Raw genomic sequence first — 13,344 nt, forward strand, 5'->3', positions numbered from 1 at the left:
GTTCAGCCCTTGTTCTGAGATTAGCCCCGCCCCTCCCGCCACACCTCCACCCCCACCCCACCAATAACTTCTCTAAATTCAGCACTTCAGCTGTCTCCATGTGTAAAGCTGAGCTGGAGTTATGATATCCTAACTGAGAGCAGGAAACCGGACAAAATAACCTTAGAGGTTCCTGAGTTGTTCAAGGGTCTACATAAGCAGCATCTGGAGGCCAGAGGAGAGGGCATCTATGTGCATCCGCTGTCTAGTCAGGAGTGACTCCTACAGCAGGCAGCACAGACACGGGTCGGTACCTGGCTCGAAGATGGTGTTGTCTTTGCCCCACAAAAGCTTATGTAATGTTGCAGCCTTGACACTGAGTTTCAACACATTTGACTGAAATCAGACTGGCTGGAGCAGGAAACAATCAGTTGGCATGATACAGATTAGACGATGATGCACCAACAACAGCCATTCCGACAAGAAGCAGTGAAGAGTATCAGAATTGCTCAAGAGGCACCCATTATAATCTCAACACTAAAGGCTGAAGGATTACACAGAGACATTAATCATCAAATGTAATTTATATAGATACGTCTTTTACAAGAAACAGCCCTACACTTTCGAACCATATATAAACTATGGGTGATGCAGTAACTCAATAAAAAGCTAGATTAATTAGGTGTATGAAAGCAGGTGTGGTGATTATACACCAATAATCCCAACACTTGGAAGGAAGCAGAGGATAAAGAGCCCAAGGCCAGCCTGGGCTACAGACACTGCCTCAAAACAACACAAAACCCCTGGGTTTGATAGCTAGCACCCATGTAGTGTGGTTCGCACCATCTATAACTCCAGTTGCAGGGGGATCTGGACCTGGTGCTTTCTTCTGACCCCCATGGGCGTGCACACAGACATATATGCAGGCAATGTAACTCTCAGAGTTATCTGCCAATGAGTTTAGCCATGAGGTCACAACCGATGCTACAGGGTCTCTCTCTTTCCCACCCTCCTTTCCTTACTTATGCAGAGTCAGGGAATCCACACAGGCTATCTACCACACTGTAGCTTGCTAGCCTCAGCCTCCCAGAGTGCTAAATGAGAATGGGGTCAGGCAGTGGTAGTGCACGCCTTTAATCCCATCACTCCTGAAACAGAGGCAGGCAGATCTCTGAGAGCTCAAGGCAAGCCTGGCTTAGGCTGAAGAGTGAGTTCCAGGACAGGCTCCAAGCTACACAGAGAAACCCTGTCTCGAAAAACTTAAAAAAAAAAAAAAAAAGAAAAGATGAGTCATGGGTCACCATGGGTCTTAATATATGGGTCCCCCCCCTTCTACTTTGCCTATTTCTTTAAATAGACTTGTCTTGACCCATCTCTCACTAGACATTTCCAAGAAAGAAGTCTCTCACCAGAGCCTTACACATAATTAGCATTTTTGTTTGCTGCTGTCCCAGTCATCTCCTACCTGGGGCCAGTTCTGACACGCACAGCCCCTTTCCACTGAATCCACACTGTGTGTGCTGCGTGACGTCAGCCGCCCCACCCCCAGCGGGTCTGTGAGGGGACTTACAAAGGGGCTTTGAGCCACAACAAAGTCCCTTCCTCTCTCCTTAGGATCTCTGAGATTTTTTTCCTTCCATTTAAAATTCTTCCCATTTAATAAGAAACATTTCTTTATAAGACCATAAAGGAGAAAGAGGGAGTTGGCAGGCCCAGGGAACTAAAAAAGTTGAGAGGGGAGTTTAAGAAACGCTGTAAAACTGCTTTGTGGTTACATCTCTTGCCAATTGGTTCCAGGTTAAAGTGGAGCTAACCTGTAGACACAGAAAAGGGGTCTAGCTAAAAAAAAAAAAAAAAAAAAAATAAGCAAAACAAAACAAAAAAAACCCAAAACCTAAAAAATTCTTCCTAGCATTCAAAGATGGTCTCCAGTCATGACCTCTCCTGGGCAGGGAGGCAGCAGCTGCTGGGAGTTACTGGAAGGAACTGACAGTACCACCCCAGACATAACCCAGGCCTGGAGGATGAGCTGTTTTCTTTATCTCAGGAGGAATGCCTTATACTATTACTTCACCAATACCAGGATTCGGGCCAAATATTTGCCTTAAGAAGAGACAGCTTTCCCATCTAGTTGAAATCTGGAGTATATGATAGTTTTGCTACTCGTCAGATATGTTTATTTCATTACGAGGGCTGTTGTAAAAAACTATCCCGTATACAACGCCAGTTATGTAGGAAAGTATGAGAAAACTGGAAAAACTGACCTGCTCTGCAGCCCCTGGAGTGTGCTGCAAGGCACCAGCATGTGCAACTCATTTTCTAGTTAAGTAATTCCCTCTGGGGACTTGTGTGCAATCCACATGAAGTATCAAATTTCATTAGCAGATGCAGGAAAATGCAAGCCTGTGCATTTGCAAGTCAAAACTCCTGATGGCTAGCTACACTACTCAGGCTTTCAGCACCGATTTTTCCTAGGAGAGGAGTTTAGCTGATAAAAAACATTTGTTTGGAGGCCCAGATGAGGAAGTTGAGAAGAGAAGGGATTCAGCTAGCACTGAGACAACTAAGCCTCAGTCTTACTGCTACACTCTGGCCTTAACTCTCAGGCTGCAGCTGTGTCCAAGCATATAGCCATTCAGGCAGCAATTTCACCCCCAAGGCTACAAATGACAAAAGACACAGGAAGACAAATTAAAAGGGTAAGTGTATGAGAGCACACAGTCACACTGGCATCCAACTCTCTTCACTTTTAGGTACCAACCTGAATCCCAGAATGAGCTAGAGTTAACAGGAAACAGGACTAGGGATCCTCAAATCTCAGCACCCGTGTAAATAGCTCACTTGAGACTTTTATTAATGCGACTCTAATAAAAAGACATCCTGAGCACACATTCGACTCTACTGCAGCAGACCAGACAGACAAACAGCCTCGGTTAGTAGAACGGGTTAGAACTCCAGGTTTTCCACAATGAGCTCTAAGCCCACCCGGCTCTTACCTTGCTTTGAGTGTGTTCACCTCTCTCAAACATCATCTTTAGTCTGTTCAGCGGAACATTGTATTTCTCTATTTTGCCCGAAGCATCTGTGTGTTCACTCATTTCAGATTTCTCTACTTCATGCCTGGAATCTCCTAGACAATTTTCCATTTTCTTACTTTCTGTGGCCTGTGCTTTAAGATCCAGGCTGTTCTCTGAGGGGGAATGCCGACACTGAATAACGGCTTCCGGGCGAGATCCAAATCTAGGTTTGGGCTGGGTTTGCCCTTCCTGGTCTGCTCTGGATCCAGAGGCAGAGCCCTTGGTCACTTCGGCAGGAGGGTGGTCCACTCTGTGTGCACTCTCACTGCTGCTGTTTGGCAGTGTGTCTGTGTGGGACTCTGCTCCGGCCACAGGGTTCTCCCACTTCTTCTTTAACACAGACAGGGCCCCTCTTCTAAAGTGCTGGGGGAGATTTTCAGTGTTCTAGAAGAACAAGAAGACCAGTTAGAACTTGCCTGCTGCAACAGCCAAACATGCTTCTTTGTAAAATGAAAGTTAAAACTCCACGCTGCGCCTGGCCCACCAATGGTTCAGACAGCTGTGAGCAGTTACTGACTGCCCTGCCACAGGAGCAAGCATCCACCCAGGGCCCGGAGGGGGAAGAGGGAAAAGTCAGGAGCTGAAGCAGGAAGTGATAAAACAGGATAGCCTTATAAGGACAAAGTGAGCAGTGAGGACAGCCTACATCTCATGGTAGTTGCATTGGACAGACTTTTTTTTTTTCTCCCAAGACTCGTCCGGAAAGCAAGAAGAAAAGGCAAACCGCTAGGTACCTTCAAGATTGTAACTATACTTGAATAAAAATTCACCCAGGTATGCTACAAAAGTACAGGAGGACGCATGCTAGGAATTTTTTCTTACAAGAAAACAAGACAAAGATGCGGTACCTATGCAATTCCAATTATAATTATGGAGAACAACATGGAAAACTTGGCCTATCTATAAAATCTAGAGATTTACAGTTTTTGCATGGGTGGTATTAGTATATAGTTGACAGAATTTAAATGCATATAAACATTTTCTTTCCAGTCTCAGGGGTCAAACAGAAGATTCTTTTGCATGGCTGGAAAATATCCTATCCCTGAGCATTCCCAGCTCTCTGATGTTTGTTTGTTTTTGTTTTGTTTTTCGAGACAGGGTTTCTCTGTAGCTTTGGAGCCTGTCCAGGAACTAGCTCTGTCCTCAAACTCACAGAGATCTGCCTACCTCTGCTTCCCGAGTGCTGGGATTGTAGGTGTGCACCACCATGGCTCAGCAAACTCTCAGATTTTATATCTGCATAATAATCAAATCTTTCTCTTCTCTACTATTTATCTATATCTAATTTGTTGCTATCTTAGAAAATTCACTATTTTACAGATCCTTTGGTTGAGAAAAACTCTGATACTCAAAGGACACACTCATTTACACACATACCTAAGAGAGTTCACTTTCACTTGGGTCAAAAATGATAGCACAGATTGAAAAACAATCTATCTGTGAATTGTCAGGAATGCTGCAAGGAATAGTGGAAACATGTTTGTTGAGGTAAAATTAAGTATCCCGTGCTTTCAGAGTCCTAAATGAACCAAATGCTACCAACCTCCAGGACCTTCTTATTCTCCATTCCTGCTGCCTGTGACACCTCAGGATTTCAACTAGGAAAGAAAGGACAAGCAACCTAGGACCGAAAGACTTCAGGGAATTAGTGGGATTAGCAGCTATATTGGGAATTAGGTCTAGCCCTCTTCCTCTTCTGAACACACCGAGAGCCACTTCACCGAGGAGCAGCACAGCTTGGGTGATAGTCACAGAGGAACAGCTGGATCTTTGGATTTAAACCCTGGCTAGAGGCTGCAAGCATGGACCAGAGGCAGAGGAAACACAAAAGGCATAAATTGAGGCGGGGGGGGGGGGGGAGAACAGGACACAGCTCCTGTCAGGCATGATGCACAATTCCCAGTTTCCTAGTTACTTGTTTAGAAGGCTGAGGCAGGGGAATAATTGCTTGAGCCCAGGAGTTTAAGACTTGCCTGCACAGCACAGACCCTGTGTCAAAAATAAAATAAATGGGAAATGTCCCTCAAAGCTAGTGTTTCACTGCCAGTGGCATTCTCAGATTTATTACCTCCTGCCACAGACAAGACGTGCCATCGAGGTCCTTCAGTGCCTTCACTTGCTACACCAGGCCCGCACACGAGCCCTGAGAGGTAGAGCTACATCTGCCTTAGTGACTGAACACTACTTTTTCAGACATATCATATTTTCACTGACGAAGAAAGATGCTTTTCTTTCTTTCTTTCTTTCTTTCTTTCTTTCTTTCTTTCTTTCTTTCTTTTTTTTTTTTGGAGGGGGTGGTGGTGGTTTCCAGAGGGTTTCTCTGTATAATAGCCCTAGCTGTCCTGGAACTAGCTCTGTAGATCAGGCTGGCCTCGAACTCAAAGAGATTCACCTGCGTCTGCCTCCCTAGTGCTGGGATTAAAGGTGTGTACCACCACACCTGGCTTTTTCTTTTTTCTTTTTTTTAAAAGATTTTATTTATTTATTATGTATACAGTTATCTGCATGCATGCTTGCACACCAGAAGAGGGCACCAGATCTCATTACAGATGGTTGTGAGCCACCATGTGGTTGATGGGAGTTGAACTCAGGACCTCTGGAAGAGCAGTCAGTGCTCTTAACCTCTGAGCCATCTCTCCAGCCCATTTATTTATTTATTTATTTATTTATTTATTTATTTATTTATTTTTGTTTTTCCAGACAGGGTTTCTCTGTGTAGCTTTGGAGCCTATCCTGGCACTCACTCTGGAGACCAGGCTGGCTTCGAACTCACAGAGATCACCTGCCTCTGCCTTCCAAGTGCTGAGATTAAAGGCATGCACCACCAACACCTGGCTCTGGCTTTTTCTTAGTATTCTTTACAATTAGCATGTGTTATTTGCATTATCTACCCCATCCAGCCATGTGACTTTGGACAGGTTTTCCAGTTTCTATGCACTATTATAAAGGACTACTGTAAAGAATAGATGAGCCCTTATTAATGTATGTAATATATAATTTGACATCAGTAGGCTTCTAGTAAGAAGTGACAATATTATTAAATGACTATTGCCAGGCCTGGTGGTATAGGCCTGTAATTGCAGCCTCTCAGGAAGCTGACACAAGATGGTTTATACATTAAAGGCCTCCTTGTGCTACAGAATGACTTCAAGACTAGTCTAAGCCGGCGGTGGTGCACGTCTTTAATCCCAGCACTTGGGAGACAGAGGCAGGTGGATCTCTGTGAGTTCGAGGCCACCCTGGTCTACAAGAGCTAGTTCCAGGATAGCCTCCAAAGCCACAGAGAAACCCTGCCTTGAAACTGCCTCCCCCCCAAAAAAAAAAAAAAAGACTAGCCTAGGTAACTCAGCAAGACCATGTCTAAAATAAAAAAGGGATAAAAGGGCTGGGGATGTAGCTAAGTGGAGCAGTGCTTTCCCAGCATGTGTGAGACCCTGGGTCAATCCCCAGGACACACATGTAAACACACAGTAATAAGCAAAAAAAGTACTGTGGCTCTGCATACTTGTGGTCGACCACAGTGACCAGCCATCCCTGGAACCCTGGGCCTGGGCTACATTATCATTCTTTCCACTCCCTCTGAGGGGTGGGGTAAGCAAACAGATTATGGTGAGGTTCCAGGTGCTGCCATTCTTAGCAAGCTTTTAGCTTTTCCTAAGGCACTGACGGGTCACAAAGGCCCCAGGTCTCAATAGCCACAACGGTTGCTATACTTCCATAGCCTCCTTTCTCCAAACAACACCCTGCACCAGATCCACTCCACCCTGCAAACTTGAGACTTGTCAGATGACTTCTCTGGATAATAGCTGCTGCTGGCGTCCGATCACACAGTGGTGTGACACAGGGCCCCTCCTGCATGACCATTTGACTTTGATGAGCCAGAACTCAGTCCCTTCCAAATATGTGACTGTGGCTAAATCTCTCTTCCTCTTCTATCTGTAACATGAAGAGGTAGGTCAGTGAGCTGTCACGTGGAAATCTTGTCAGGCAGGTCATTTTAAAAGATAGAGGGTTGAGTGTAGTGGCACCAGCACTGGTGGAGGCTGAGGCTGAGGCAGGAGGATTGAAGAGTTTGAGGTCATCTTCAGCTACGTAGGGAGTATGTCGCCAGCCTTGGCTACAGGACACATCGTTTCAAAAACAAACAAAAAAGCAGGATGAAGCTGGGCATGGTGGTTAAGGCTTGTAATCCCAGAATTTTGGGGGCTGAGGAAAAGAGATATGGGTCTGTGATTCAAAACCAGCCAGGAACCTATATAGAGAGATCATATTGAAGGGACCAGCTTCCCTTTAGGCAGCCATAACAGCCGAACACGTGATTGCCATAACTTGCCTTGGCCACTTAGAGGTCAGATGCCTGCCTTGTGACAAGAAACCAATTAGAAGTTAGTTAGTCACTAGAAAGTCAGTTGCCTGCCTCCTGACAAGGAACCAATCAGAAGTTAGTTAGTCACTAGAAAGTCAGATGCCTGCCTCGTGACAAGGAACCAATCAGAAGCTAGCTGGTGGCGCTACGCTTTACGACCCTGGGTGTGCTTTACGGACAAGCGCACAGCAATGACGCACAAAGCATAGCAACCACCCTGGGAGGGCCTATGGGCCATAACAACCAGTTGGCCAATCAACACAGGGCAAGCCCTCCAAGCCTGGAGGCACACCAATCGTGAGCCTGTGCGTACCCCTAGACACTCCCCTTACGCTGTCCTATAAGATCTCTTGGGAGCCCCTAGGAGCTGTCTTTTGCTAGCCATCCGTCATGGCGGGTGGGTGAGAGACCCGAGCTAACATGGGGTTAGCTCGTTAAATTACAATAAAGCCTCATGCAGTTTGCATCAAGCTCTCAAATCCGCCTGGTGATTGGGGTGACCGTGAACATGGCCTGGGACCCCAGATACCTGAGTTTTCCGGGGGTTTAACAAAATCACTTAAAAAAAAAAGTAAATAAATAAGATCAATGAATGATGCAAGAGGAGGAACCAGGCATAGTGGCTACTTGCCTGTGATTCCAGCAATTGGAAGGCTGAAACAAAAGTTTTGCTGAGAGTTTGGGCTATGTAGCAAGCAAGACTCTGCTGAAAACAATATAAAACAAAGCCAGCCAGGACTAGATAGTAAATCTCCATGTTCAATGGAGAAAGGAAATAAAGAAGGGTGTGACTGCTCCTCAGGGGTTGATATAAGGGAGAGAGAGCATAGGCAGAGGCAGAGGCATGTGGAAGAGTCCAGACTGAACATGTCTGGCAACCTGAACCAGGCCATGTGGGGGAAGGGAGAAGCGAAGAGGCCAGGAGAGCAGGAACCAAGAGCAGAGGCCAAGAGGCCAAGAGACAGGTAGAGCCAAAATGGCTGGGTTATACAAGAATAAGAGAAGCTAAGGGAAGGAAGACCCAGTGCAGACCCTGGGCTGAAGAGCTCAGGGTCAGAAGTGGGGGATGGCGGGCACTGGTAATGTGGAGACTGACAGGCAGCATCTTCTTTGATATGTATAGAGGCACCTCAGTTAGCCATTTGTCCTGGGTTTGAGACCTAATACATGTCAAAAGGAAAAAAAAAAATGGTGGGAAGATGTTTGGGTAGAGCTTTGAATCCGACACATGGACCTCTTAGAGGGGAGAAATCGCTATGCTGACATTTCCAGAAAAGCAGGAACTAGAATCTGGGTGCACGGCTGGGCGTCCACATGGCTTGGTGCACAAGGCACATATCTCAAGAAGGTGCAGTCTGAGCCTGGGAAGGACCTGAGACTGTGAGCAACAGTGGGGTTACTGTCTGCGCTCCCATGTCTTGGTAGAGAAATGGTAAGCAACTTTCTGGGATCGGAGGCTATCATGCAGCCAATCCCACTATGGTTATCAGGAGAAATGTACTGGCTTCTCTTCATGGTAAAGTACTTGCTAAGCAAGGATGTGTGTGAATACGACCCTCTGTCCTGGGAGAGGAAAAGCAGATCTCTGTCATTTGTGAAAAACTGGTAAAAAATAAATAAATAAAGTTTGTAGTTTACTTCATAGCACCCTGTGACTTTGAGGAAAAAAATTTTTTTAATTGGAATTAGAAACAAGATTGTTTTACATGACAATCCCAGTTCCCTTCTCCCTCCCATCCTCCCCTACCACCTCCCCGCCACCAACTAAAACCCTACCTGTCACATATCCTTTCTGCTCCCCCTGGATAAGGAAAAAATTTAAAATTTCATATGCATTGGTATTTTGCTTGCATGTATGTCTGTATGAATGTATCTAAACCCCTGGAGCTAGGGTTACAGTTTTGAGCTGCTATGTGGGTGCAGGGAATTGAACCTGGGTCCTCTAGAAGAGCAGCCGTAACTAGTTTTAACGGCAGAGCTATCTGACTAGCCTCTGGCTTTGAGAAATGTTCTCAGAGCTCTGTGCAGTTAAATCAGAAGCTTGATAAAGGGGTGTGTGCATGTGTGTACTAGTTATTGTTTTTATTTATATGTGTGTGGTCTGTGTACAGGTGTGTGCATGTGTGTGCTAGTGCTCTCAGAGGCCAGAAGACTTGGATCTGAAGTTAGAGGTCATTGTAAACTGCCTGGTGTGGGTACTGGGAATCCAACCCGGTCCTCTGCAAAAGCAATGCATGCTCTTAACTGCTCATCCAGTTTCCCAGCTGGATTTTTGTTTTGAGACAACCATCTACTATGTAGACTGTTCTCTAATCCGTGCTCCTCCTACCTCAGCCTCCCAAGTACTGGGACTACAGGTGCACACCACCACACTCACTCAGATGAAGGTATAGGAAAGTATCATCTTAATTACTTTAATTAAAAAAAAACAATTTCAAAACAAAAAGTTTCAAAAGAGGCTCTTTTATTTCTTGTTATTTTAAGTGCTGTCTCTTGCATTGCATAGTGAAGGGTCCTCAAAGCACAGGGTGCTGTTATAATTTCATTTCCTCACATTTCAGTCATCTTTCTTTTTAAGGTAGTTTTGTTTTGTTTGAGACAAGGTTTCTCTGTGTAGCCTTGGCTGTTCTGGAGCTCACTCTGTAGACCCAGGCTGGCTTCCAACTCAAAGATCTGCCTGCCTCTGCCTCCCAAGTGCTGGGATTAAAGGCATGCGCCACCACCACCTGGCTAAGATAGGTCTTTATACACAGCCCAGACCTCTTCCTGTTCTGCCTGAGTGCTGAGATTACAGGCATGTGACATGCATATGTCACACACATAAATCTTAACCAGATAGAACAAATATTACATTGTATGACTGTACCATGCTTCCCTATTCCCCACTGGTGAATACTGATATTTTTCAAATTTATTTGCTGATTATACCATAGTGGACATCTCACTGGTTTATTTGTGCTTCTCTGACCATCAGGGAGGCTAACCATTGGCTCACATGGCTAGTACATCTCCTTATGTAAAGACCATTCGCATTCCCTGACCTCAACTCACGATAGCTCAAGCCGTCCCCAGCCTCCCTAGTCATGCTGAGATGTCAGTCCTACCACACACAACTTACAACTGAATAACTGGTTCCTTTCTTTCCTCCCTGCCTTCCTTTCTTCTTCCTTTCTTTTGAGACAGGGTCTCATGTAGCCCATGTTAGCCTTGAACTCACTATCTAGCTGAGAATAACCTTGAATTTCTGATCCTCTTGCTTCCACCTACTCGGGCTGGGCTTGGGCATGTCTACACCTGGTTTATCTGCGCCCGAGATTGAACCCAGGGCCTCATAAGGCTAGGCAAGTACTCTACCATCTAGCTTATCCACAGGACCAGAAATGTTCCTTAATTGCTTCCCGAACTTTTGCCTTTTTTCCTCAACTGTTTAAGCTGGGTCACATCCATCCTTTGCACATTTCTCCAAAGTCCTTTCTCTTCACAGCTATAGCCCAAGTCCTCTCCTGGACTCTGCAGAACTTTCTCTTTGTAGTCCCCAATATAGCAACACCTGGTTTCCTCGGAACATTTGCATATTGCTCTTTCTGTCTGAATCTTTCCTCTCTTTGGCTTATGACCTTGGATAGGGTTACTTAAAAAGTAAGTACCAGACAAGAGGACCACACCGACAATACCTTTTGTATCTTCTTTGAGATGTTTTAAACCAACAGCCAACAGCAGCTACCTGGCTTTTTTTGGTCATTATTTCCTCCACTAGAATGAAAATTCCAGAGGTGTGGTCCATATTGTCAGCGTCTAAAACAGTATGTAGCAGGTGCCCTACAAAAACTTGTTAACTAGCCGAGCAAAAGGAGAAATGGGAAAAGTGGGAAGCACGGAAGGAGAGAGAAGGTGAGGGAACCAGCGACTGAGTGGATAATGGTGGCTTTTTCTTCTTTGTAGGCAAGGCTGGTCAAGAACTCCTCATTGTGTAGCTCAGGTAGGCCTTAAACTTGTAGCAATCCTCCTGCTTACGTTTCTGAGGCTAGGATTTCCAGCATGAATCACCAGGACCAAATGCTTTTTACTATTAATGTACCAGGGAGCTCGATTTTTAAATCAGAGGAAAATTAAGCTCACGATCCAGTTAATACTACTCCCCTAGAGAGACAAACCACCAAGTAAATGTTATACACCCATCTAAGCTATGTTCCTTATGGCATTGAATCCTTTAGAAGCTAAAGCTAAGGAATTTCTCTAGTTTGTGTGCTCAAAGTCAGCCTGGATACACAGTGAGAGCAATTTCCACCCTAAAAAGAGGGAAGGAAGGAAGTTAGAGTGGGGAGAGTAGAGAATGGACAGACAGGGTGCTGGCGGGACCCCGCAGCTGTGAAATTTACTAACTAGACCGGGTCTAGGAGCCAGCTTCCAGAAAGAGCCCAGCAGAGGAGCCCAGCTGCAGAGCTTTCTTTTAAATGCAGACTGTTCCATTTGGAGAAAGGGATGGTGACCCAGGAAACCTCCTCTCATTTGAGCTGACGGGGTTGTCATTTTACCAACCTTAGCAAAGCATCTGGCCTTCTATCATTTGCTCAGTATGGGGAAGAAGAAAAAGGGGGGTTCAAAAGGAAAAATCTGAAAATAGGATTCCCTGCACCTAATGGCTCACACATCAGACCAGCTGGCACAAATGTCCAGCTAGGCTGACATGGAGCCCACAGAGGGGCAGGTGGCTTGGCCACACAGACTGCTTAAGTTCCTTCCAGCTGCCCGGGGCCTCCGAGTACTCACATTTCTCTTCTTTTCCATGTTTGCCTCCTCAGCTGCTTTCTGGTACCTTCAGAGAAGGGAGGAAAAAAGATGTCTTCAAATTGACCTTTATTTTTACTCTCTCCATTTTAGTAAACTATTTGTGCACCTATTTCTGCCAGCATTTATCTTTAATCAAGTCTCCCAGAGGAGGCAGAGAATCACAGCAGCCCTCACTTCATCGGCCCATAAAGTCACATGCTCTGATATAAATAATGGTTCCTGAGGATGAGATTGAACGTGAGACACAACTGTGCAGGGCAAGGGCTGTGGAAGGAGCTCAGCTGGTGGAGCACTTGCTGGACATTCACAAAGCTCTGGACTCCATCCATAGCACTATGTAAACTGGATATAAACTCAATGCCCTTCCTGGCAGGAGGATCCGGTGTTGGAGGTCATCCTCAGCTACTTGTGAGTCTGAGTCTGAGGTCAGCCTGGGCTACGTAAGACCTTGTCTCAAAAAACAAAACAAAACAAAACAAAAACCTTTGGAATTAGCCAACTAAAAACAACACTCCATGAATTTTAAGATGCTCAAGCCTCCATTTCCCAAACACATACGTTAGCATCCCTGAAACTGTAGCTTCTGTCAGCAGACAGCTGTGAGGTGGTCTCACTATGTGCAATGCCTGAATTTAAACCAAGCTAAGGTATTGATATAAGGGATACAGTCACTGCGGCTCATTTATACAAACTTGATGGCATGGAGTTATTTTTGTTTGTTTGTTTGTTTCATCTGAGATAGAGACAGAGGTGGTATGTGTATGCATGTGTGCAGAGGTGCACACACCCATGAGAGCTTGCACAGAGGACAGAAAAGGACATGGGTGTCTTCCTCTAATGTTTTCAGCCTCACTCCCTTGGAAAAGCTCCCTTACTAAGCCCAACCCATCTTCTCTACTCTGGGGTTTACCCACATTCTGGGGTATATGGGTCATGCTTGTTTTTTTTTGTGTGTGTTACGTGTGTGTTTGCTTTGTTTTGTCTTATTTTGTTTTGTTTTGAGAAGGGTCTCTCTATGTAGACCAGGCTGGCTGGCCTCAAATTCACAGAGATCCATTTGCCTCTGCTTCCTAAGTGCTTGGATGAAAGGTGTGTGACACTATGTTCACCTGACATGTTCAGCTTTTTATG

The 13,344-nt window shown here is 45.3% G+C and overlaps 1 protein-coding gene across 2 annotated transcripts in view; it reads right to left on the reverse strand.

Annotated features, from left to right (window-relative positions):
* Window positions 1-13,344, reverse strand: part of Lima1 (LIM domain and actin binding 1) — a 99,915-nt gene that overhangs the window by 37,625 nt on the left and 48,946 nt on the right. Inside the window, exons 3-4 of one of the 2 annotated variants that reach the window (XM_027396562.2) lie at window positions 12,193-12,238; window positions 2,976-3,440 (exon numbers count right to left, since the gene is read on the reverse strand). In XM_027396562.2, the coding sequence (XP_027252363.1) occupies window positions 2,976-3,440; window positions 12,193-12,238 (511 nt within the window). Of the gene's footprint in view, window positions 1-2,975; window positions 3,441-3,540; window positions 3,650-12,192; window positions 12,239-13,344 lie in introns of those variants that run through there. The other variant, XM_027396563.2, reaches the window with a different exon arrangement.

This window comes from Cricetulus griseus, chromosome 2, assembly GCF_003668045.3.
Source record: "Cricetulus griseus strain 17A/GY chromosome 2, alternate assembly CriGri-PICRH-1.0, whole genome shotgun sequence".
Lineage (NCBI taxonomy): Eukaryota > Metazoa > Chordata > Mammalia > Rodentia > Cricetidae > Cricetulus > Cricetulus griseus.